The sequence below is a fragment of the Notamacropus eugenii genome, chromosome 3, assembly GCF_028372415.1.
Source record: "Notamacropus eugenii isolate mMacEug1 chromosome 3, mMacEug1.pri_v2, whole genome shotgun sequence".
Classification (NCBI taxonomy): Eukaryota; Metazoa; Chordata; class Mammalia; order Diprotodontia; family Macropodidae; genus Notamacropus; species Notamacropus eugenii.
This window is the reverse complement of record NC_092874.1, coordinates 345,725,607-345,751,512: the sequence shown is the minus strand read 5'-3', so window position 1 is coordinate 345,751,512 and position 25,906 is coordinate 345,725,607. Positions and strand designations below refer to the sequence as shown.

At 36.1% G+C, this 25,906-nt stretch overlaps 1 protein-coding gene across 1 annotated transcript in view; it reads right to left on the bottom strand.

The window, feature by feature from the left end:
- Positions 1 to 25,906, bottom strand: part of SNX2 (sorting nexin 2) — a 78,032-nt gene that overhangs the window by 29,300 nt on the left and 22,826 nt on the right. Inside the window, exons 2-6 of the mRNA XM_072597165.1 lie at positions 11,517 to 11,634; positions 6,063 to 6,226; positions 4,420 to 4,486; positions 4,208 to 4,251; positions 1,879 to 2,020 (exon numbers count right to left, since the gene is read on the bottom strand). Of these exons, the coding sequence (XP_072453266.1) occupies positions 1,879 to 2,020; positions 4,208 to 4,251; positions 4,420 to 4,486; positions 6,063 to 6,226; positions 11,517 to 11,634 (535 nt within the window). The remainder of the gene's footprint in view (positions 1 to 1,878; positions 2,021 to 4,207; positions 4,252 to 4,419; positions 4,487 to 6,062; positions 6,227 to 11,516; positions 11,635 to 25,906) is intronic.

Here is a 25,906-nt window from a genome sequence, read left to right as displayed (position 1 = left end):
ACTGCTGTGCTATAAGAAATGATGAGTTCCATGATCTTAGAAAGATATGGACAGACTTGCATGAAATAATGAAGAGCAAATGAGCAGGACCAAGAGAAAGCAGTATACAGTAACAACAATATTGTTTTAACGACTGAAAGAATAAGTCATTTTGACTTATAAATGCCCAAATTAACTACAAAGGACATATGAAGGAAGATGCTATCTGCATCCAGGGAAGACTGAAAAATAGAAGTATGTATAGAATAGTTTTACATACATAAGCATATTTGTACCTAATGGTAGCCATCTCTAGGGTGGGGGACATGGGGGTTGTGAGGGAAGTGGGAGGGAGAAAAAAATAAAAAAAAGTTACATGATAACTTTATTATATATGTAAACGAACAGCAAGTTACACACAACAGATATGCAGTTTCATATGCAATCACCTTTTGTTTTTCTATTCTATTATCTTATGGAAATGCTTGTTTTAAGTTCAGAATAAAATGAAACGTTATCACAAGCTTTGGTGACTATATTGAAGCTTGAACAAAGAATGTTTCCCCATCCTGAATTCTTCACTGAGGGGCCCCAGTATCAAAAGCTGTGGTCTGTGGCAAATTTAGGACTTGATTTTCTACCTCATTTGAATTTATTAAGTATCCTATTTATTCCTGTGTTCTAAGTTGTAAAGAATTTGAGGTTATACTAGTTCAGAAAAAAATTAGAGAATCAGGTCTCAGAGTGTATCAAAATTTAATTTTCAAATTAAATTTCTTTTTTAGGTGAGTCTATGAAAAAGGACTAGACTAAACTCTTTGAGAAAAAGAATTTGGGTGTGCTCACTCTCAAAATACACACACACACACACACACACACACACACACACACACAAACACACACACTAGGAATAGCAGTATTGCAAGGACTCTAGAAAATTCATTATAGGAGAGACTTGAATTCCATACATGGAAGAAGGTATACATCTACAAGATGTTGCAAGAAGAGAAAAATCATTAAAAGCATTAACTAGATTATAATGAAAAAAACTAAAAGGTGTAGCATTGTACAATGCAAAAAACACTGGCTCTGGAGTCAGATCTATGTTCTAATTCTGCTTCTGAGGTTTACTGTGTTATCTTGAGCAAGTAATTTAAGTGCCCCAGGAGTCAGTTTCCTCATTTGTAAAATGAGGGGATAAGACTGGATGGCCCTCCAATCCCTAAATCTATAACAGATCCCATAATAGAAATGGTGTGCTTAAACATCAATGATGTTAGTTTGCAAAAACTGTAAAAGTAATAAAATTCTATCTGCTTTCAAAAATCAAGAATCTAAACTAAGAAAAACAGACAAACATTTAAGGCCCAGCAAAGTAGAATATGAAAAAGCTTAAGGATCAAGGAACTGGGTTAGGTAAGAGAACAGAGGCAGTATAATTCAATCCAAATATACTTCATAAAAGAGGCTAGATCCCATAAAATCAATAAAATACTACCTTGGTTTTAAGCTACATTACTTCTTCCCACTTTTTCTGGATGTTAGGAAATCACTGTTCAGTACTGACTCACTTCCATGACCACACTGACCAGTAAAAGCTTAACGGCTAGAAAAAGCCAATTGCTTCTAACTTAGCATAGTTTTGTCAAATATTTAATGTCTTACTTATTAGCTCAAATTCTTCAAGTATTAGAAAGAAAAACTGTAATTACTTGTATATATTCTAAAACAGTCTTACAGACTCCATTAAATGAAATACTTTAATTTTGCATCTACATCAAGGATTTTTTTTCAATATTTGGGAGAAAATGAATATAAAAATATTAAAGTATTTATAAATTTGTATAGTAAAACTTGTCAACAATTAAAAAATAAGACTGCTTCCAAATTTATGCTTACCTACAATACTCTTCTCTGGAGCTGGAGGCACAATATAACCAACATGTAAGTACTTTGTGGCTAATTTGCTGTGTAATCCAAGAAAGTCACTAAACCTTCTTTTAACTGAAAATTCATTCTTATTGAACATGGATAGGGAAGTCTGTCAAAAAGTAAGAAAATAAAGAATTTAAGATAAACATTAGATAAGTCAAGGTTAAAATTATATCCTACCCCCAAAATACTGGATATCTGGGTTTGTTGAACACTAGATTACTATGGTCATTAACTACTATAATAACCTAGTGTTTGACAAACCCAAAGAACCAAGATTTGGAAACAATAAATCACTATTTGACAAAGTTTTCTGGGAAAACTAGAAAACAGTTTGGGAGAAACTAGTTATAGATAGGCATCTTACACCATGTACTAAGATAAAGTCAAATTGTGTACATGATTTAGATATAAAGGGTGATATCATAAGCAAATTAGGAAAGCATGGAAAAATGTACCTGTCAGATTTATAAGTAAGGGAATAATTTATGACCAAATGAGACAGAGAGTATTACAGGATGCAAAATGGAAAATTTTTAGTTCCATCAAATTAAGAAGTTTTTGCACCAACAAAACCAATGCAGCCAAGATAAGAAGGAAAGCAGGAAATTGGGGGGAAATTTTACAGCAAGTTTCTCTGATAAAGGCCTCCTTTCTCAAATATATAAAGTACTAAGTCAAATTTGTAAGAATAGAAGAGATTCCCCAAATGGAAAATGGTCAAAGGATATGAACAAGCATTTTTCAGAAGAAGTCAAAGCTATTTATGGTCATATGAAAAAATGCTCTAAATCACTACTGATTAAAGAAATACAAATTAAAACAGCTCTGAGGTACCACCCCATACATATCAGATTGACTAATATAACAGTAAGGAAAAATGACAAATGCTAGAGGGAATGTGGAAAAATAAGGCACTATTGGTGGAGCTGTGAACTGATCCAACCATTCTAGAGAGCAATTTAGAATTTATGCCCTAAGGGCTATAAAACCATGCATACCTTTTGATCCAACAATACCACTACTAGGCGTGTACCCCAAAGAAATATTTTTTTAAAAAAGAAACGGGACTATGTACACAAATATTTATAGCAGCTATTTCTGTGGTGGGAAAGAATTGGAAATTGAAAGGATGCCCATCAACTGGGCAACGGTTGAACATGTCGTGGCATATGATGTGTGATGGAGTACTATCGTGCTTCAATGAGGAGCAATTTCAGAAAAACCTGAGAAGACTTACATGAACAGATGCAAAGTGACATGAGCAGAACCAGAACAATGTACCAGTAATAGCAACATTGTAATGATGATCAACTGTGAATGACTTAGCTTTTCTCAGCAACCATATGATCAAAAATAATTCTAAAGGACTGATGATAAAAAATGCTATCTATCCACCTCTAGAGAAAGAACTTACGGAGTCTGAATGACACACTGAAGCACGCTTTTAAAACTTTATTATATCTTCTTTTTTTTGGTCTGCACTTTCTTTTGCAACATGGCTAAAATGGAAATGTTTTACATGATGTCATGTGTATAATCTCTATCAAACTGCTTGTCTTCTCAAAAAGGGGGAGGGAAAGGGGGGATAGAATTTAGAACTCAAAATCTGAATGTTAAAATTTTTTGTTTACATGTAATTGAAAAAAGTAATTAAAAAATGCTTGGAAGATCCTGCAAAAAAAATTAGTACAAGCTATAATACTTTCAAATAAACTAATATAAACAATTAAAAGTCAATGTTTTAGAAAAAAGGTGAGAGACCACACCTGTTTTGCCTAGACATTTAGCAGTATTAAATGCTGTGAAAAGCTTACACAAATTGATACAAAGTGAAGTAAGCAGAACCAGGAGAACACTGTACCCAGTAAGAGCAATATTGTACCATGATCAATGTGAATGACTGAGTTATTCTCAGCAATACAATGATCCAAGACAATCCCAAAGGACTCATGATGAAAAATGTCATCCACGTCCAGAGAAAGAACGGATGGACTCTGAATGCGGATTGAAGCATGCTATTTTTCACTTTATTTTTTGATGTTTTTTTTCTTTTGGTCTGTTTCTTCTTTCACAATATGACTAATACGGAAATATATTTTACATGAGCATACACATGTAACTTCTATCAAATTGCTTACTGTCTTAAGGGGGGAAGTGAGGGAGGAAGAAAAACTGTTATTCAAAGATTCAAAAACTGAATATTAAAAATTATCTTTACATGTAATTAGGAAAAAATAAAATATTATTAAAAAATGTGGTCAAAGCAATGCCAAATGATGCAGGGAAGACTCACCTTTGTTGTTACTCTATATGCCATATAAGCATTCATGCCATCACCTACAAGACAAGTAATAAAATGAAAGAACTATTAAAGTAAGAAGATTTTTTTAAAGAGAACGCAACCTTTTAATATTGTAGATATTAAGTTTAGTAAAAAATATATATGTAAAAACAACAAAAGCTTTATAAAATAATCGGAAATGCAGTACAAAAAGTTTGCCTCACCAACTTTCTCTGGGTCTGAAACACCAATTTCTATATCAAAAACATCTCCATTTGCTTCTTCTTCAATCTAGAAAAGAGAAATTTGTGGTACTGGTGGTCAAATTCTAATTTTTGTTACATGTATAACAATCAATGTAATTTGGATAATGACTGAGTCCAATATAAGTTGCAACCAACATAAGCAGTTGTTACACATTCATGATAAATCCACTTGAAGTCTCACTTCCAAAAAAAAAGTTTCAATTCCTCAGATATCCAGATCTTTGTTTTGTTTTCTATAATTATAAACAAATGGAAAGTATTACTTCCATAATGATCGTTTGTGTTTCTAGATTCAAAGAGACTATGGACAAAGATGCTAGGCTTTTTATAATTACATAAAGCCTTAGGTCTTTTCATAGTAAATACTAAAATCTACAGCTACAAAATTTGTATATCTACTGTTTAACAATGACAAAATAAATGATGGTCTGGGGCTAAGAGTTTTACCATGCCTATTTTCAGAAAATGTTATACTCGTAATGAACAGCTTTCTAGCTTCAAGATTTCTCTGTGCTTCCTAATAAGCACATATTCTCCCTGGAGGTTGATAAAAACCAATAAAAGCATGTAGTATGGTAAGCAACTGTTTACAAAGCATACCTAACAATACAGCAAACAGAAAAATGATAAACCTGTGATACAACTAAAGAAGTCCTTTAAAAAATAGTATTCTGAATGACAATTTAGTCAGCAGCCTTGCATTAAATGATGTGGGTTTTTGTTTTGTTTTCACAGAAACCACCTTTTTTGGGGGAGAGGGGGGACATATGTGAAAAGAATATTCAGCATTATGAACATTAAAATGATATAAAAATATCTGAAAACAAGTTACTTTCTCATCTACATACAGCTAATTCTCAAATGTCAATTTCTATGTTTTCCTAATATAAGCATGTATTTTTGACATTATTTGAACTTTCCTTTCTTAAAGTAATGTGCTTTAATAAAAGAACTACCCTTAAGATTTGGGCAAAAAAATATACTCAGGAGTCATACCTTATTTTTGACAATAGTAGATAAGGGAAAGTATTTAAGTATTTACAGGCATAATTTTACTAGATTTAAAATTCAAGAAATAATGTTGCAGAGAGAATAGTGTTGTGTCTGGAAACAGAAAGACATGAAAATCCAACCTCTGAAACCTATCAACTGTGACCTTGGGCAAGTCATTTAACCTCCCTTTAAACTACTTAACCTGCAGCAATGCTCAAGGACTTCCTTACATTTATCATCACCTCAGTTTAATAAAAGACTCTCATATATATGAGAACAAACATACACATATACACACACAGACACAGACATACAGACACACACACAAACACATGAGTGTGCGTGCATACACAATTTTCCTAACAATCCTGTGGGATAAGCATTATTCCATTTTTAAAGATGATAAAACTGGGGCTCCGAGGCCTGTGGTTTGCCCAAGGTTTCATGTCTAAGGAACAGTGAGGTCAAGAGTAGGATCAAACCTAGACCTTGCTTTTTTGAAAGGCTGATCAAGGAAGACTAAACTGAAGAAAGAAAATAAAATTGATAATTTAACATAATGATTTAGATAGCAAAATGTATTCTTAAGTTATAAAACTATTCAGTACCTCATCCCTAGATCTATCGAAGATCACAGGAGCAGACATACTTTTTGACTCAATTCTGGGTGCCATTAACGTGGTAGGTGTTATAGGGGTGATCGCAGGAGAAGGCTCAGGAGAAAGTATAGGCTCCCTTTCTGGACTATCCAAAGAAACTTCTTCTGTGGCTTCTAGACACAAATTAAGCAAGTTAATAAAAAATACTGAAAGGAAAACTTGTAATTCTAGTACAGCTTATTAAACACTGAAAAGAGCTAGGACTGTGCCCACAAATAAAGTAGTTAACAAGAATCTCTTGTTTATTATAATAACTTTAATTACAAAATAATTTTCTTATGTTTCTTCCTACATAGTTCAACTTAACTTTAAAGTTAATGATTAAAAAAACAAACAACTCATATAAAACAATTTACTAAGTCAACTCCTAGTTTTATATATTAACTGGAGAGAATAAAGATGAGGATTAAAAAAAATTAATTTGTAATTGACTTTCTAACAATGTATATTTTACACGTGGGACAAAATTTCTTTTCAACGCTCTTGTACTTAACATAACATTAAAAATTAATTTGTATACATAAAGTTTTGGCAGGAAGTTGATCAGAAGCAAGATGAAGCTGAACTGGAAATCAAAATTTCAGAATCACAGTAATAAAGAATATGTAAGTGAGAAAGGATCTGAGAGGCCACCAAGTCCAACTCATACATAAAAAGAATACCCACTATAATATATCCAGTAATGGTTTCCCTGCCCTGCAGGAAGACCTTTAAGGAAAGAGAACCTCAATACCTGAGGTTACCAGATATGCATTCAACCAAATCACTGATACAATTGTTAAACAGCACAGGACCAAACACAAAGCCTCTTGCCACACTCACACTGCAGCATTCACAACTACTCTTTGAGTTAAGCCATCCAACCAGCCCTGAACCCATCTTCTCAGTGAACAGAGTATGAGATACTTTATCAAAAGCTTTGCTAAAGTCTAAATAACCTATTTGACTTCTAGACAGTTTAAATTAGGAAGTTTTTCTTGACATTAAGCCTAATTTTGGGCCCTTGTAACTGCCATTCACTGCTTTTGGTTTGTCCTCTGGGGTCAAACAGAGAATCCTTAAAATAACAGAACATAGCTAGGAAATTTCCCTGAGACTTCTCTTCTTTTTGTTAAACGTTTCTAGTTCCTTCGACTGATCCTCATGTGACATGGACTGGAGGCCTTTCAACATTCTGGGTGTTTACCAGTCTTTCTTCAACCATGGTTCCAAAAATGGAAGGTTTATTCCATTTATATAGTGCTTACTGCGTGTAAGTCCTTTACAAATATTATTTCATTTGATCTTTATAACATTCCTGCAAGGTAGGTGCTGTTATCCTTTTTTACAGTTGAGGAAACTGAGACAAACAGAGGTGAAGTGACTCACCCAGTACTACTTAGCTAGAAAATGTGTGAGGCTCACTTTGAACTCAGGTCTTCCTAATTTCAGGACCAGCTCTCTATTCATTGTGTTCAGCTGCCTCAAAAACCTAATACAATGCTTCAGATGAGGTCTGAGGGATTATGAAGTATAAGAGCACATTTTTTTTGGCTTCCACATCGTATTGCTGACTCAAACTAAACTTACAATCCAAAAAAAGCCCCCAATCTCTTGATAACCATGCCCCCTCCTTGTAACTTGTGTCACTGATGTGTTGTACCCAAGAGTAAGATTTTACATTTATCTCTTCTTAGACTCAGCCCAACGATCTAGTCTAAGATTCTTATTAGATTCTCACTCTGTCCCCCATTGTGTTGGCTCTTTCAACCAGCTTTGTGTCATCAGCAAATCTGAGGTTACCAGATATGCATTCAACCAAATCATAGATACAACTGTTAAATAGCACAGGACCAAGTACAAAGCCCCTTGCCACACTCACACTGAAGCATTAACAACTACTCTTTGAGTTAAGCCATCCAACCAGCTCTGAATCCATCTTCTCAGAGAACAGCATATGAGATACTTTATCAAAAGTTTTGATAAAGTCGAAATAAATGATATCCCTAGCATCCCTCTCATTTACTAGTTTAGTAATCCTGTGACAAAAGGAAAAGTGGTTAGTCTGGCATGATCGGGTCTTGAAGAAGTCATACCGGTTTTCTATAATCACCTCTAACCATCTCTTAAGATACCAAAAAAAGAACTGAAGCTCCATCTACTTGCCTATAGTTTGCAGACTCTGTTCACATCTCCCTTCCCCCCCCTTTTTTTTTTAAATTTGTGTCCTCCAATCTTTCAAATATTACTGATAGTGGTTCTTTCAGTATCTAAGGAAACACTTATCTGGAGTGATGACTTGAAATAATCCATGAAGTCTTAACTACTATTAATATCTCCTTGAGTATCAGTCCCAACCACCCCACTCTCTGCCATTTTTAATGGTCATGTCCAGTGTAAAGGTCATTCTCCTAGGCAGTGAAAAAACAGCAAAATAAGAATTTAGAAGTTCTGCCTTCTATCATCATCTCCTTTTTCATCTCTGATCCTCCTCTGTCTCCCAAAAAGGGTTTTAGGTAACACTGGGCAATTATTTAGATCATTTTATTGAATTACTTAACCTTGCATTTTTTAAGTCGTGTAGTCTTACAAGTCTTACATAATTCTTCTGTGTGTCTGAATAGCTAGATGACCAGATACTTTGTATATTCTGTTATTCTGAATGGGATTCCTTTTCTATCTCATCCCACTGAGAGTACTATTGTTCCTATATATTACTTTTAGTAGTATATAGGCAAGCTGAAGATTTTTATGAGTTTCTTCTATATCCTGCTACTTTACATGTTATTATTTCAATTAATTTGCTAATTGAATTGTTAAGGTCCTCTAAATTAAACTATGATATCACATAAAAAAAAGTGAGAATTTTGTTTCTTCTTGGCCTAGGCTTATTCTTTCAAATTCTTTTTCTTATCTTATAGCTATTTCTAGAATTATCAAATAATAGGGTAATGAGAGGTATCTTTGCTTTACCTCGATCTTAGTGGAAAGACTTTTAGAACTTTTTCATTACAGATAAATACAAGCTGTTGATTTTAGAAAAATACTATTTTCCACATAAAGGAATGGTCCACCTATACCTAGACTTTTTAGTATTTTTAATATAAATGAAGTGTTTTATTTTGTCAAAATCTCTTTTAGAATCTGTTGATACAACCATGCAATTTTTGTGTTTGTTGTAAATGAGGTATATCATATTTATAGTTTTACTAACACTGAACTGAGTCTACAGTCATGGTATAAATTCAACTTAGCCAAGAGTTAAGAATGGGCCCAATTACAGTAGCATCTCAGAGTCAACCTGGATCTTTGAGGAACACAGACCTCCTTCAAGCCTGGTGTCTTGAGAGAAAGGAGAAGAGGCAACAATGAGGCAGAAGAGTATAGTGCTAGGCCTCAGGAAGGCAAAGGAATGGTGTAAGGGGCATATTTTTAAGTGCTGTCTGTAACATCTAATGATTGGCTTCTGATTTGATAGTAGACACAGATAGCAGAGGTGACCTATGGAGGATCTTGAAGATCTCCAAACTCTAATTTACTAATAGAAGATTAAGCATTTGGGTCTCTTTTCTACTTTTCATTCCTTCTATAGGCTGTCTGTTGTTTGCTGTGTTGTAATCCATTTCATAGGCATCCTGGTATAGTATAGAAAGTTGGCAGAAGGTAGAAGCAAAATAGCATAGTACACATTGGATTACTGAAGACCTGGGTTCAAGTTCTGCCTTGGATGCACAATGGCAACATGATTGGGCAAATCATCTTAGTGCCCTAGATAGTTCTCTAAGATTGTAAATTGAAAAGCAGGTCCAGACTTGCACTAGTATGTATTTATGTATGTATGACTAAATGAGTGAATATGCATTTATTAAATGCTTACATGACTTATATACTTATAAACTTTAGAAAATGGAATAAATTATTTTGAAATGTACATAATGCTTAACAAATTTTATAATATTTAATTCTTAAAATTTTAAAATGAAGAAAAAGTAGCAACTGAGAAAAATATATTGTGGCTAGTTTTTTTGCACAAAATATATGGAATTCTGGAAAATACTTATTATACTTTTCATCAGAAATTTCTTCTTCCCCAATTGATAAATGGTCAAAGGATATGAACAGAGAGTTTTCAGAGGAAGAGTTTAAAGATATCTATAATCTTATGAAAAAATGCTCTAAATCACTATTGACTTGAGAGATGCAAATCAAAACAACTCTAAGATACCACATCACACCTATCGGATTGGCTAACATGACAGAACAGGAAGATGATAAATGTTGGAGAAGATGTGGGAGAGTTGGAACACTAATTCATTGCTGGTGGAGCTGTGAGCTGATCCAACCATCCTGGAGAGCAATTTGGAACTATGCCCAAAGGGCTACAAAAATGTGCATACCCTTTGACCCAGCAATACCACTTCTAGGACTGTTTTCCCAAGAGATCATAAAAATGGGAAAGGGTCCCACATGTACAAAAATATTTATAGCAGCTCTCTTTGTGGTGGCCAAAAACTGGAAATCAAGGGGATGCCCATCAATTGGAGAATGGCTGAATAAATTATAGCATATGAATGTAATGGAACACTATTGTGCTATAAGAAATGATGAACAGGAAGACTTCAGAGAGGCCTGTAAGGACTTATATGATCTGATGCTGAGTGAAAGGAGCAGAACCAGGAGAACTTTATGCACAGCAACAACCACAGTGTGCAAGGACTTTTTCTGGTAGACTTAGAACTTCACTGCAATGCAAGGATTTAAAAAATTCCCAATGATCTTTTAAGGCAAAATGTCTTCCACATCCGAAGAAAGAACCATGGAATTTAATTGCATATTGTAGCAGACCATTTTCTTTTGTATTACATTTTGATTTGTTATATGATTTCTCCCATCCATTTTAATTCTTCTATACAACATGACTATGGTGAAAATGTATTTAATAAGAATGTATGTGTAGAACCTATATAAAACTGTATGCTGTCTTGGAGAGGGACGGGGGAGGTAGGGGGGAGGGAAGAGGAGGGAGGGAAAGAAAAAAATCTACGTTGTATGGTAGTGATTGTGGAACACTGAAAATAAATTTAAAAAATTTTTTTAAAAAAGAAATTTTTTCATCAGCACAAACTATTTTTTAAAACTATCTACATACAACACAATATTCAGGGACAATAAGGCACTACAGTAAAATACAGATTATAATCATTTATAGTTATTCATTAAATCAGTCTGTGAAAAACTAGAAATCACTACATTTTCAATTACTTTTCTGGAAGAGCAATGTTTTGACAAAACAGTTGGGAATATGCCCTATTTTGCTACAGATACCAAGTATTTCAAATACTATCTACAACTAACAAATTTCCATTTAAAATCTAACAAACATACTTCACTTGGGTAGTAAAAAGTTATATTGTTGATAATTACCTGCAAAAAGATCTTCTCTGTCATCATCTAGTATGATTTCTGCAGGTTTAGGACCATTGGAGTTTGTACTTAGATCTTCTGCAGGAAGACTAGCTGGTTCTGGAGATGATGGACTTGACTGTTTAAAAAAACAGATAATGCATAAAGGATTAGTATGTTATCTCTAAGTACTTGTGTTTTCTCTATAAATGTTATATTCTTTAAAAAATAGATTCTTGTTGTCTTTTGTTTTTACATTGCCTAGCTTTTTCATGTTTTACTCTCATTATTAGGGCTTCCAAGAACAGGGCTTTAGAACAAAAAATCTTTCTGAGAAAAAAGAAGAAGAAAATAAAGTCATATTTTTGATAAGAATAGGAAATAAATTTGGTTATTTCCTACTTCTAACAAGATAACAGTGAACAAAAGGAATATGTTACATATACATGTGTATATATTTATATCATACTAGCAGATTATGTTTTGGCAGAATATTGTAAGTATTTCCTTTTCAAAACAGTAAGTGTAATAAGAGCAGCAATATGTTCAACTTTAGATTGCTTGAGTACTTTAAGGATCAGAAATTTCAATGGTATGAGTACTACCTTCAGTGACACAGATCAAAACCCATTTAAAACTTTGGATAGTAGAAAGTTACTGTGGCTAAAAAATTAAGCATCCTGCAGGAAACTTGGTAATAAGCCTTCCCTAAGCTTAGCAAAACTTGTCTTTAGAAGAGAACTATACAGTCATTTTCAGTCGTGTCCTATTCTTTGTGATCTGATTTAGGGTTTTCTTGGTAAAGATACTGGAGTGTTTGCCATTACCTTCTCTAGCTTTGTTTTTTTTTGTTTTTTTTGTTTTTTGTTTTTTTTACAGATGAAGACACTGAGGCGAACAGGTTAAATGACTTGTCCAGGTTCACACAGATAGTAGGTGTCTGAGGCTAGATTTGAATTCATTAAGATGAGTCTTCCTGACCTCGGGCCCAGTACCCTATCCATTAAGCCACCTACGGCCTATCAGAACTACATTTGGGGAACAAAGGGAAGCTGTTGAGACTAATGTTTTTTTGGACTGGATGACATGAGAAAATGAATGAGACTGCTGGGACTAGAAAACTTTTTGAAACAAGATGACTTTTTAAAGGCACGAATGGGTTGGGGGTGATATGGTGTTGGGTGGATTTTATAAATCTGAAATTCATCTCAATGGGCTTAGTTTATTTCAAGTTGATAGTACTTCAAATTTCTTCATAGTGTTTAATTACCTGTGATCATTTAGAAAACGATAAAAAAGAGTCATGACTTTCTGTCATGTTCCTCCTTCCCCAAAACTGAGCCAGAGAGTGGATCATTATGTACCAAGAGCCAATCAATCTATTGCTACACCTCTACACGATACCTTTCCTACTTACTAGGCCCTAGCAAAGCTTACGCTCCACTAACATAACCTTCAAGTACTCGGGGGCTACCTCACATCTTGATGAGGCATTAAACTAATGTATTAGTGAATCTCAAATTCATATCCTTTAAGATACTGATCTAGGATAAAAAATAAAACTACACAATTCTTTATGATAGATTTCCCTAGAAATTTAAAAGTAAAATTCCATAGAGCCCTCTATATTTTTATACATTTTAGGGTGGTGGTGATAATTGTGTGTGAACATTTTAGAAATCTACAGATCTTGACAATGTTTCAAAAGAACTCTATAAAAGAGTTTAAAGGTTATTTACTTCTCAAATTAAAACTTTAATAAGATGGAAACTCCAATACTTAGCGTCAAACTACCTTAGTTAAGAAAAGTAACAATGGTATCTCACAAGCACAAAATTGACACTTATGCTGAGTTTTCTGAGGGCGTACAAATTTTTCAAACACAAGGCATTATAGCAACTAGAGAGTAAATCAAATATGAAAGTGAAGTAACATCTGAAAGAGATACAAGTTTAAGGAGCTTAATGTACAGGTGGAAGAGAACATATAATCCAATCTCATTATTTTAAGGTGAGAAGACTGAGGTCTGGGAAACTTGCCCATATCACAGGTAATAAGTGGGAGAACTAGATTTTGAACCCAAGCTCCTTGTCTCTAAATCCTGGAATTTCTCCTTAGACTCTGAGGAGCCTTAGATTATAGGTGCAGTTTTTATATTAACTAGCAAACCTCAGTTTTCTCATTTGAGAAAAAAAAAAGGATGAGAAAGAGAAGAGGGGAAGAGAAAGTGTAGAGATGTGATAAATATGAAATTTTATTTGCATATTCAATTTACCTGGAAGATAGGTGAAGTATAGTATAAGAACCTGAATATGTTTTCAAGTCTGTAAGCATTACTCTAAGAAATGCACTGAAGCTGTTAAATGTTTTTGAGATTTGCCTCCTTTAGGTGCTATAGGTTAATGTTATCAGAAATACATGTTACTAAATTAAATATGTATGATTTTTCTCATTTGTATACTTGGGATTTTTCTAGAAACATACTTTTACTGCCAAATAATATAAAGTACCAACAAACAGCCTTGTTGTTTTTCATCATTCGTTCTTTTTTTGTTTGTTTGTTTTTTTTAATTTATTTATTTAACTTTTAACATTCATTTTAACAAAATTTTGGGTTACAAATTTCTCCCCTTTTATCCCCCCCCCCAAACACCAAGCATTCTAATTGCCCCTATCACCAATCTGCTCTCTCTTCTATCATCCCTCTCTGCCCTTGTCTCCATCTTCTCTTTTGTCCTGTAGGGCCAGATAACTTTCTATACCCCTTTACCTGTATTTCTTATTTCCTAGAGGCAAGAACATTACTCAACAGTTGATCCTAACACTTTGAGTTCCAACTTCTTTACCTCCTTCCCTCCCACCCCTTCCCTTTGGAAGGCAAGCAATTCAATATAGGCCAAATCTGTGTAGTTTTGCAAATGACTTCCATAATAGTTGTGTTGTATAAGACTAACTATATTTCCCTCCATCCTATCCTGTCCCCCATTACTTCTATTCTCTTTTGATCCTATCCCTCCTCATGTGTGTCGACCTCAAATTGCTCCCTCCTCCCCATGCCCTCCCTTCCATCATCCCCCCACCCTGCTTATCCCCTTATCCCCCACTTTCCTGTATTGTAAGATAGGTTTTCATACCAAAATGAGTGTGCATTTTATTCTTTCCTTTAGTGGAATGTGATGAGAGTAAACTTCATGTTTTTCTCTCACCTCCCCTCTTTATCCCTCCACTAATAAGTCTTTTGCTTGCCTCTTTTATGAGAGATAATTTGCCCCATTCCATTGCTCCCTTTCTCCTCCCAATATCTTTCTCTCTCACTGCTTGATTTCATTTTTTTTTAAGATATGATCCCATCCTCTTCAATTCACTCTGTGCACTCTGTCTCTATGTGTGTGCATGTGCATGTGTGTGTGTGTGTGTAATCCCACCCACTACCCAGATACTGAAAAGTTTCAAGAGTTACAAATATTGTCTTTCCATGTAGGAATGTAAACAGTTCAACTTTAGTAAGTCCCTTATGACTTCTCTTTGCTGTTCACCTTTTCATGCTTCTCTTCATTCTTGTGTTTGAAAGTCAAATTTTCTTTTCAGCTCTGGTCTTTTCATCAAGAATGCTTGAAAGTCCTCTATTCCATTGAAAGACCAATTTTTCCCCTGAAGTATTATACTCAGTTTTGCTGGGTAGGTGATTCTTGGTTTTAGTCCTAGTTCCTTTGACTTCTGGAATATCCTATTCCATGCCCTTCGATTCCTTAATGTAGAAGCTGCTAGATCTTGTGTTATCCTGATTGTATTTCTACAATACTTGAATTGTTTCTTTCTAGCTGCTTGCAATATTTTCTCCTTGACCTGGGAACTCTGGAATTTGGCCACAATGTTCCTAGGAGTTTCTCTTTTTGGATCTCTTTCAGGAAGTGTTCTGTGGATTCCTTGAATATTTATTTTGCCCTCTGGTTCTAGAATCTCAGGGCAGTTTTCCTTGATAATTTCATGAAAGATGATGTCTAGGCTCTTTTTTTGATCATGGCTTTCAGGGAGTCCCATAATTTTTAAATTGTCTCTCCTGGATCTATTTTCCAGGTCAGTTGTTTTTCCAATGAGATATTTCACATGATCTTCCATTTTTTCATTCTTTTGGTTTTGTTTTGTGATTTCTTGGTTTCTCATAAAGTCATTAGCCTCCATCTGTTCCATTCTAGTTTTGAAAGAACTATTTTCTTCAGTGAGCTTTTGAATCTCCTTTTCCATTTGGCTAATTCAGCTTTTGAAGGCATTCTTCTCCTCATTGGCTTCTTGAACCTCTTTTGCCAATTGAGTTAGCCTATTTTTCAGGGTGTTATTTTCTTCAGCATTTTTTTGGGTCTCCTTTAGCAGGGAGCTGATCTGCTTTTCATGCTTTTCTTTCATCTCTCTCATTTCTCTTCCCAGCTTTTCCTCCACCTCTCTAACTTGATTTTCAAAATTCTTTTTGAGCTCTGCCACGGCCTGAGCCCACTGGGTGGGCTGGGACACAGAAGCCTTGACTTCTGTGTCTTTGCCTGATGGTAAGCATTGTTCTTCCTCATCAGAAAGGAAGGGAGGAAATGCCTGTTCACCAAGAAAGTAACCTTCTATAGTCTTATTTCTTTTCCCTTTTCTGGGCATTTTCCCAGCCAGTGACTTGACCTCTGAATATTCTCCTCACACCCACCTTGCCTCCTGATCCTCCCAGCCAGCGTTTGGGGTCTGAGATTCAAATGCTGCTTCCAGCCTCAGGGCTTTGGGTGGGGGTAGGGCTGCTATTCAGTGTGAGATTAAGTTCAGGTGCTCAGGTGGGGGCAGGGCCACCTCTCAGGCTCAGTTCCCTCAGGGGGTTTATGCAGAGACCTTCAACAATGGATCCAGGCTCCTGCCTGCTTGGGGAGCCCTGGTCTGCCGCTGCCTCAGCTTCTGCCTCCCGAGGGGGCCTGAGTTATGGGGGCACCCCACTCCCCTCTCGACCCGCCAAAGAGACCCTCTCACCGACCCCCATCACCTGTGGGTGGAGGGACCTGCGCGGCCGCTGGAGATCCTGTCCCTGAAGCCTGCTCGGATCTGTTCCTTTCAGTGCCGTGGCCGCGGCAGGGCTGGGCTGGGCTCCGCGTCCGCAATGCGACGGACCTTTTGCGAGAGGTTTGCAGGTCCCTCTGGAACAGAAATCTCCTTCGCTCCACTGTTCCGTGGCCTCACTGCTCCAGAATTCGCCGTGAGTTACTTTATACAGATGTTCTATGGGTTGTGGGTTTGGAGCTATGTGTATGTGCGTCTTTCTACTCCGCCATCTTGGCTCTGCCCCTCATCATTAGTTCTTGAAAACCAAAGACAATACAACATTGGAGTCAGTGCATGGTGTGTTTGACTGTGGCTGATCAGACCAACACGAGTCTGGAATGCACTACTACAAATCAAGCACAAGCGGTTCATCAGAACCTTTAGAGTGGAAGTGGTCTTGGATTTGCAAAGCTCACATTTCCTTTGTGCTTCCATGATTATGCTTTGCTCACAGAGCACAGCACCTTCTCTGATGAGGATACACCACAATAGGCAGTCCATGTCTCACAGTGAATACTAAAACTTCTTCAGAGACGCCTTAAGAGTGTCCCTGTGCCACTTTTTTTGTTCACCATATGAGTGCTTACCTTTGTGTGAGTTCTACATAAAATAGTTTCTTGGGTAAGCATGTGTTTGGCATCCGAATTACGTGGCCAACCCATTGGAGCTGGGCTCTCTGTTATAGAGTCTGGTACCTTATCTTGCCAGGTAATCTCCACGATCTTCCTGAGACAATTCAAGTGGAAGCAGTTCAGTTTTCTGGCATGGCACTGATAGACTAGTTAGCATGATGGCTGTGCAGACCTTCAGTTTGGTATGCAGCCTGGTATCTCTTCTCTCCCATACTTTCTTTTGGAGGCCTCCCTCCCCTCCCCGCCATGCTAACTTAGGTCTGGTCACCCAAGCATCAACCTCATCATCTATATGGATACTCCTGGAGATATGCTGTGAAGTTCAGCAAACTAATAAGCAGCATTCAAAATTTCCCCACTTACTGTGACCAAAGGTACGGACTCTGGGAAACGTTAACTCTCCTTGAACTCTCCACTTAATCTGGCTTTTCATATCCAGATCTGTTATCCTAAACATAGCCTGCCCCTCTATGGTCTGTTACCTCTGGATTGCCCTGCCTGATTCCCACTCCAGCCCTCTACTGTCTGCCTCTAGCAGTTTCCCATCCTTGATCACATCAGAATTCCATTCTCTAGATTCTGACTGGTAAATCACTCTAATCCCATTAAGATCCTCCTTGGAAGCCCTCCTCCCATCACCCCAGGCTACTAGACCACCCCTAGATCCCTCCCACAGTCTTTCTGTATGTAAATTCCATCTCACCTCCTTGAAAGCCCTCAGATTCTACCTAGCATAGATTCAATCTACCTCAGATTCTATCTGACCTGCATCACAAAATGTAAGGTTTCTTAAGAGCCAACCCAATCTTTAATAAACTTTGTTTTACTTTGGCTGAAAGAAGGCTTGGGTCAAATTCATTTGGGCAGGATCTGGGGTGTTTGTATTTTGGGGTCCCAAGCACCTCAAAACTCAACATTATAGGTCCATGACCTCAATAGTTCCATGTACAGATGGCTGCAATGCTGACTGTTAGAGTTCTGTTTTTCTGGTGTTAATTATAAGACCAAAATTTGCACAGATGGCAGAGAATCAATCCATACACTCTTGCATCTTGACCTCGGAGGCTGCACAAATAACCTTAATTCTTACTGGAAGAAATGAACAAAGAGAAGTAAGGAAGGAGGGAGGGAGGAAAAGAAAAAAAAGGAGATAGGTAAGGGAAAAGAAACAAGCATTTACTGAGCACCTACTATGTGCCAGCATTGTACACAGTACTCTACAAATATCTCCTTTGATCTTCACAACAATCCCAGAGGCAGGTGCTATCATTATCCCCATTTTACAACTGAGGAAACTGAGGCAGAGAGGAGTGATTTGCCCAGGGTCATACAGCTAGTAAATGTCTGAGACTGGACTTGAATTTAGGTCTTTTTGACTCTAGGTCTAGCACTCTATGCCTCTGTGCTTACTACCCTAGGAGTTTACTCTTACGGCTGGTAACTAGGTATATGCCTGAAATTTACTCATATATAAAGGAACTGACCTAGAATAGCACCAGTCTAGATACAGGAGTTTCCAGTGCCATTCTCTGTTTCTTTCACCAGGCTTTACAATGCATATGTCAAACTCTAGGTAAGAAGATTTCCAAATAAAGATTTAAGTTCAAGAACGATGAAAGATGCTCACACATGCAATCCTTCACAAGAGAAGGATTTATTTAGAAGAATTCAACTGGGAATTTTATAAAACTGCTGAAAATTAAATTGATGAAGTGATTTATGTAACAAAAAAATTTACAGCTGGAAAAATCATGATGATCTGGGATTATTGCATAGTGTTACGAATACAAAGGACCTCAGATATTATCTAATTAAATCCCCTCACTTTTACAACTGAGGGGACTGAGGATTAGGGAGGTGAAATAATCTTGTGAAAGTCTAACAGCAAGTAGAAGAGCCAGAATTCAGACTAGTGCTCTTTCGACTATACTTTTGCAAATAAGGTCCAATGTTTACCATCTTTTGGTAAGAAAGCACTCTAAATCTCTTTTTTCCCTAATTCTAACAATAATATATAAGTTCAAATCACATCTATGATAATGTTTAATATAAAATTTTGGAATAATCTTTGTTGTCTCTGAAGCAAACTCAGAGAATGCCTCTTCCTATGTCAGCAAAAGCCATTCCTTAGGAGACCTTTAACCTAAGACATTATCTTGAATAATGGGACTTTCCTTTATATCTTGTTATCTATAGACACATACTGTGTTATGGCATATTAATGGTAAAGAAAATATAGACATCTTAGGTCGTAATTTCAATTGAAACTTTGTTTACCCTTTCCTGTATCAGCTATTTCGAGTACCTGTTTAGGACAGGAAGCCTGGTAGGATTTTCTTATTGTAACGTCACAGAGACATATGTTTACACAGCCTGGAATTGCAAGGCCCAAATGACATTGCTTTGTTAATTGTCTTGTCTTACTAAATTTATGATTTGTTCAACTAGGAGAGTTCCTTTCTCATGGCAAAATGTATATAAGCCAGAAGATTTCTGCACTGGGTAGCCAGAACATTTCTGGCTCCATAATGCATTATGTTACCGTTGTCTTTAATAGGGAATTGATCAATTAATTAATTAAATCATAAAATGTATGCAATTAGCCTGTTGCCTTTTCTTTAACCAAGTTTTCAGGTCAACAGTTATGGTGCCTAAACGTGGATTGGAACTGTGGAACTGAATGGACATTTCCTCATCTCACCAATGCCAGGACTCCGGCGCCAATAGGAACCGTTTTTCCTAGAGTCCTGGGCCTTGATGGGGTTGGGGTAAGTCCTTCCATTCCCAGCTTCCAAAGAACTCAAAAATTCCCTTTAAAGATAACCGCAGGACAGAGACCACTCTGCGTGAAAACGCCTCTGTATTAATTAGATCTCCTCTGAAGATCGATCTAGGGAAATCAGCTAGCTATGGGTCAGTCAAAAACTAGAAGTAGAAATCCGGCTGACAAGACCCCTGCTTCTTGTGTGTCAAGCCGTTACCAACCTGATGATCACAGGTATTACTAGCACTAGTGTTAATCAACTAAAGATAGCCCTAAATTACGTTGGCCACCACAGGGCTCTTTTGGACCGGTCAAAGTTACTTTATCTTACAACCAAATTAAGAAAGGACAACAAAACAACTAGCCAGCAGCGAGAGTGTTTCATCTTGGGCTTGCTGACTTGGCTGAATGAGAACAAAAGACAGGCAGCCTCTTCCCTCTAGGGCTGGGAGCTGCTTCAGCACCTACCCGTGTCCTGGCAAAAAAAAAAAAAAATCCTTTCTTCTTCAAGGGCTCCAGTCTGTCCTTCCCTTCACTCCCTCTGTCCTATTCCTCACCCCTTTCCTTCCTCCCCTTCCCCTTGAAGGCCTCTGATCTGGGGAAACTGATGGCACCTAGATGCAATCTTTCCCCCTCGCCTTCCCCTACCTTAGACCTGAGGAAGGCAGCCTCTGTTCAAGCCTCTGTTGCCTCCCTCCTCCCCATTCCCCCTCCTCACTTTCCCATAAGGGCTCTGGTCCTGAAGAGAACAGTTACAATCCACCTAAGAACTAGAGGCCTGAACCTATTCCCATGGGGCCTGTTTCTTTAAGACAGTCAGAAACTTTGGGGCACCAAGGCTCTCCACCCCTCCAACGACCGCAGAGGTGCTCTGAGCAAAGGCTGCAGGATTCCCCTTTATTATCAGACCTTGGATTCTTGCAACATCCTTTCCTCAGAATGATAATAGCCAATTCATGATGGGGATTTCTAGCAAGCTTCTAATTGCCTTCTCTCTCTGGGTTGTTTTTTGTGAGCTACATTTGTATTTGTCCTGTTGTCAATTTGTCTGTTGGTGTATGTCCCTGTCCGTATCATGTATGCTGTGAATGAGTGTGTTATCTTGTAAGATTTAAGTGCAAGCAGCCAGACTTCAAGGGCTGCAGCTAGGGAAATAAACAAACAAAACTTTGAGACTTTTCCTTGTCATTCTGGTCTGGCCAACCTGGAATTACAATGGAAAGTTAGATCACCTTAGGTAAAATCATTTTAGCAGATTTGTATGTTGTGAAATTAATCAGAAATATTTCGGGAACTGATCATTTGAAATTACTCCTAAGATTGTGAGTAGCCCACCTTTCTAGGTACAGCTTGGAAATGCCACCTAGGTCCTAGACATTCCGCCCACCCTGTCCCAGCAGCTGCATACCGCCTTGGGCTCAGTAAATTCTGCTGCTGTGGGGGGGATTGGTAAACGTGGAAGAATCAGGCCTGTAGCGAGCATTCTCTAAACTCTGCCTGTGAAAGTCACCACTGGGACATCAGTTTCTCTGCTCTTGGTAAGCTTCACTTCTCTGTTCAGTTGCAAAAAGTATTTTATCTCTGTTTGACCCATTTTCTGATTTGAAAAAATAATTATGCTTGTTGTTATGGGATCAAAATGATAAAATGATTGTAAAATGCTTAATGTAATGACTGGTATATGTTACATACAACATTATTATCTCTAATGTAATTGTTACCTTTGAAGTGGTTTTAATTGCTAAAAGTAATAAGATCAATAATTTCTGGAAATGCAAATTATACCATCTGTAGTTATTGTTGTGTTAAAACTGTATTTCTAGAATTGTATTTCTGAATTTCTCTTAGATTGTGAAAATTGAGTGTCCACTGTAATCTAGAAATAGTGTTAGACAAAGCAATTTTTAATTTGAATTTTGTTGAAACTAAAAGATGTTGGGAAAATTGTGTAACACCAGTTATGTTACTTTATCAGTCCTGCTAACTTTGTCTTATAATGTTTTGCAATTGTCATTTAGAAAATCAGGTATTTTCACCTTTATCTGTTAAAAAAAAAAAAGTTAAAGCTAAACAATTTGGCTATCTTCTATGAAGTTGTAGGATTGTTAACTAAGCTATTTGGGATTACTGTTTAAATGTTGAAACCTAAAATTGTTAAATGATTCCTATGTATGGAAAGGAGGGAATGGAGTGAAAGCTTTATTTAAATTCCTTCTGTTAATTCAGAACAGTCCTCCCATTCCTGTGGGTAAGATCATCAGTCCTAGTAAAGGAATTTGGTTGGTTAATTCAAATTCTAAACAATGAATATTACTTGCACAGAAGTTGTAATAGATAGAGAGAATTTTTAATAATTGGCTTTTACATCAGGACAAGTTTTAAATTTGAGAATGAAAGATGTTAAATAGAATCCCTTATGTGTGTGTGTCCTGGTAAATCTTTATTGTTTATTGTAACTCCAAGAGAGTGGAAATAACTGTTATCTGACTCTAAGTTGTGATTAGTGAGACTTGCTGTTTAAGGTAAAAGGCATTTGGGACCATAACTATTTTTGGTTTTGAGTTTGAATTTGGGTACAGTTGTCTGCATTAAATCAGTATCTGAGACACATGCCACAAAGGAATATTTCTCACCTGACTAAACACCGAGGGGACAATTCTAGACTCAATCTAAGATGGGATCTCCCTGGCTCAGTTTCCCTATTGTGTTCCTTTAAAAAGCAGTGTTTCTCACCTGTCTTATTCCTGAGTCTGGCTATGAAACAGATACTGCATGATTGGAGAATTTCACTCCCATCTGAATTCAGAGTAAAAGATGTTTTATCCTGTCATATTTGGTATGTCACATGCCCCTGCTTTTTCCTTCTATAGCAAATTTCTGTGGTCAATAACAAGTGACCAGCAAAACATGTGAGCCTTTTGTGTAATCTTGCTGGGAAATCTAATATTATTTTTGTCTGAAATTAGAACATATGCAGAAATTTATGTAAACTACTTAAGACTCACTTTAAGATGTTCCCATTGTTTAAAAGGATTTTAAAAGCAACAGTGTTTTTCTGTGAGTCAGTCTCTTATATCTAAGAATACTACAATAATTAAGAATTCAGTTTGTTATAATACTTTGGAAATTCATATTACTTAAGAACATTTTTGTAACAGCTCAGCTTTAATGAATTCCAGTTTTAAAGGTTTATTTTTGCTTAAGAAAAAAAAAGAGATATCAAGCATTTTGAAAGTTTCCAACTAGTTTTCTTCATAAGAGTTTAGTGAACATTAGAGTAAATTTTAAACTGTTTTTAAAGAAGGGAAATACTTTTAGAAGAAATATTTTGAAAAATCATGTGTGATTCTTAGAAGGCCTACTAAAGCTTCAAAATAATATATTGTTAAATTAAGCTGTTTTGATCTGAATATGTAGTCATTCTATGGCCTAAGTCAGAGTTAAAGTTTGCGTTTGAATTTATTATATGCAAAAGATTTAATTCCTGAAGTATCTCATTCTTCCAGAGTGAGTATAATTAGTGAAGAATAACAACTTGTGAAACAAAGACATAATTCCATCAAACTATAAATTTAGTCATTAACCTCTTTGTTTTGTTGAAGCTGGAATGAGATTCCAGTACACTTTTGCTAGTAAAAAGTAATAACTTATGAGCTATCTTGTCTTATGGTTAAAATGTAAAAGCAAGTGGAAGAATAGGATTGAGAGATTTGGAAAGACAAATTAAGTTCTGCTTGAAACTATGAAAGTTAGATAAATTTTAAGTATAAATATGGATTATCTTAACCCCTATTGCTCCTAGATAGTTGTTCTGGATACTTTTGGTGTCAGTTTCAGATGGTTTAAAGAGTGAGGAAGTATTTTATCTGAGGGATACCAGCCAATATTTATTTGCTATATAAGACTGGGACTGCAATTTACTACTGTTTGAAGCTCTGATTACAGGAATACTTGCCTAAGTTATCATAAAGCCAGTTGACATGTGCTGCAGGCTAATGGTGGATGCTTGGAAAGGTTTTGAAGATGACCTTGGACACGGCCTAGGTAGGATCTTCCTAACTTTATTTTCCAAATGTGCTATTTCCTTTCTGAGAAAGGAAATCTCCCACCTGATTACCTCTAAGCCCTGCTTTCAGCACCTTGTAACCTCATGATTACATGTCAGATAATGGCTTTTTCCTGGAATCAACCAGAACTAAGGAGATCCTTTCCTTCTGTTAACATTGTCCCTCTTTTTCTTTTATAGCAAATCTTTGTAATTAAGAAGTTCTGTAAGTACAATACTAATTCTATCAATAAATGGAAATTGGAACATCTCTGAGTTATTATAATGGGATACAGGAATGAATAGCTTACAACTTTAACCTATATTTCTGGCCAAATAAATAAATATAATATAGAGATAACATTGAGGAAATGATTAGATCAGGTAATAAGACAAAGATGTAATGTGACAGATGTCTAATTAAAAAGAGTAACAAATTTTGAGGAAAAACAACAGGATCAGCCTGATTCTTCTAAGAATTATATGCAAATGTACATCATTGACTTCCAAAATTTATCATGCTTTGGATAATAAGATCTCAAATTTGGATTTTTGCATAAAATTTGTACAGGACAGTAGTAAAAGTAAGTGAAATTATTTCTTCTCCATTAAAATATCTGTCCAATAATTTAAAAGGCAGATGAGTTCATTTTATAGTTGAACCCTCACATTTTAAAAGATTCTTATTCCAGGTACAAGATTTAGGTAAAGATAGAAACAATAAATAATGTGAACCGAAATTTTCTGAAATTTCAAAAAATGGAGAACAAATTTTAAGTAATTGTACTAATTTATATTGTCAAAAGTATCTGGGAACTTCTAGATCTGAACCAGAAAAGCAGAATTCTTTTTTTTTTGAACTGTCCCAAGAATAAAACCTATTGTCAAAGAAAAGGTATCTAGGTATCAGATAACTACATGAGAAATCTGGGATTCAAAAAGTTTTGTTTAAATGAAAATTAAGAATGGATTACTGGGATACAAGGAACTTAACGTTAATTAACTTTGAAATAATAATTGCATTGATTTGTATGGTTCATGTCTAATTTTCTTGTTTATATTGGTGACATGTAAATCTCCCTTTCAAAACTAGTCTATTGTGAGCCATCTAAGTTTTAATCTGTACCTGACTTAATGTAAAAATACAATTTGTGAACTGTAAAAAAACTTCACTGTGTTGTTTGAACCTAGCCCTGCATGGCTGGGAAACTGAACTATTGCTAAGTGTCTTTAGCCATGTTAACTATGTTGTATTGTTTCATCTCAACTATCAAATCATGTTTTCTGGGAGACCCTGTCAAGTTTTCTGTATAGACTCTTGGATCCATATGTCACCTCCATTGCTCCTGCTCCTGAGTGGATCATGCCCTCCAATTTTGAAAAGGCCTGAAGAAGATGCTATCAGACATAGACAACTTTCCCAAGTGCCTGGACTAGACTTGCATGAAGAGTAAACTCTCACAATACTGGTTATTTAGAGGTTTTTTTTCATATCTTTGTTGGTCCACAGGCGAAGCCTTCAGCTCGCCTTTGACCAAAAGGAGGGAATGATAATGTTTAATATAAAATTTTGGAATAATCTTTGTTGTCTCTGAAGCAAACTCAGAGAATGCCTCTTCCTATGTCAGCAAAAGCCATTCCTTAGGAGACCTTTAACCTAAGACATTATCTTGAATAATGGGACTTTCCTTTATATCTTGTTATCTATAGACACATACTGTGTTACGGCATATTAATGGTAAAGAAAATATAGACATCTTAGGTCGTAATTTCAATTGAAACTTTGTTTACCCTTTCCTGTGTCAGCTATTTAGAGTACCTGTTTAGGACAGGAAGCCTGGTGGGATTTTCTTATTGTATGTCACAGAGACATATGTTTACACAGCCTGGAATTGCAAGGCCC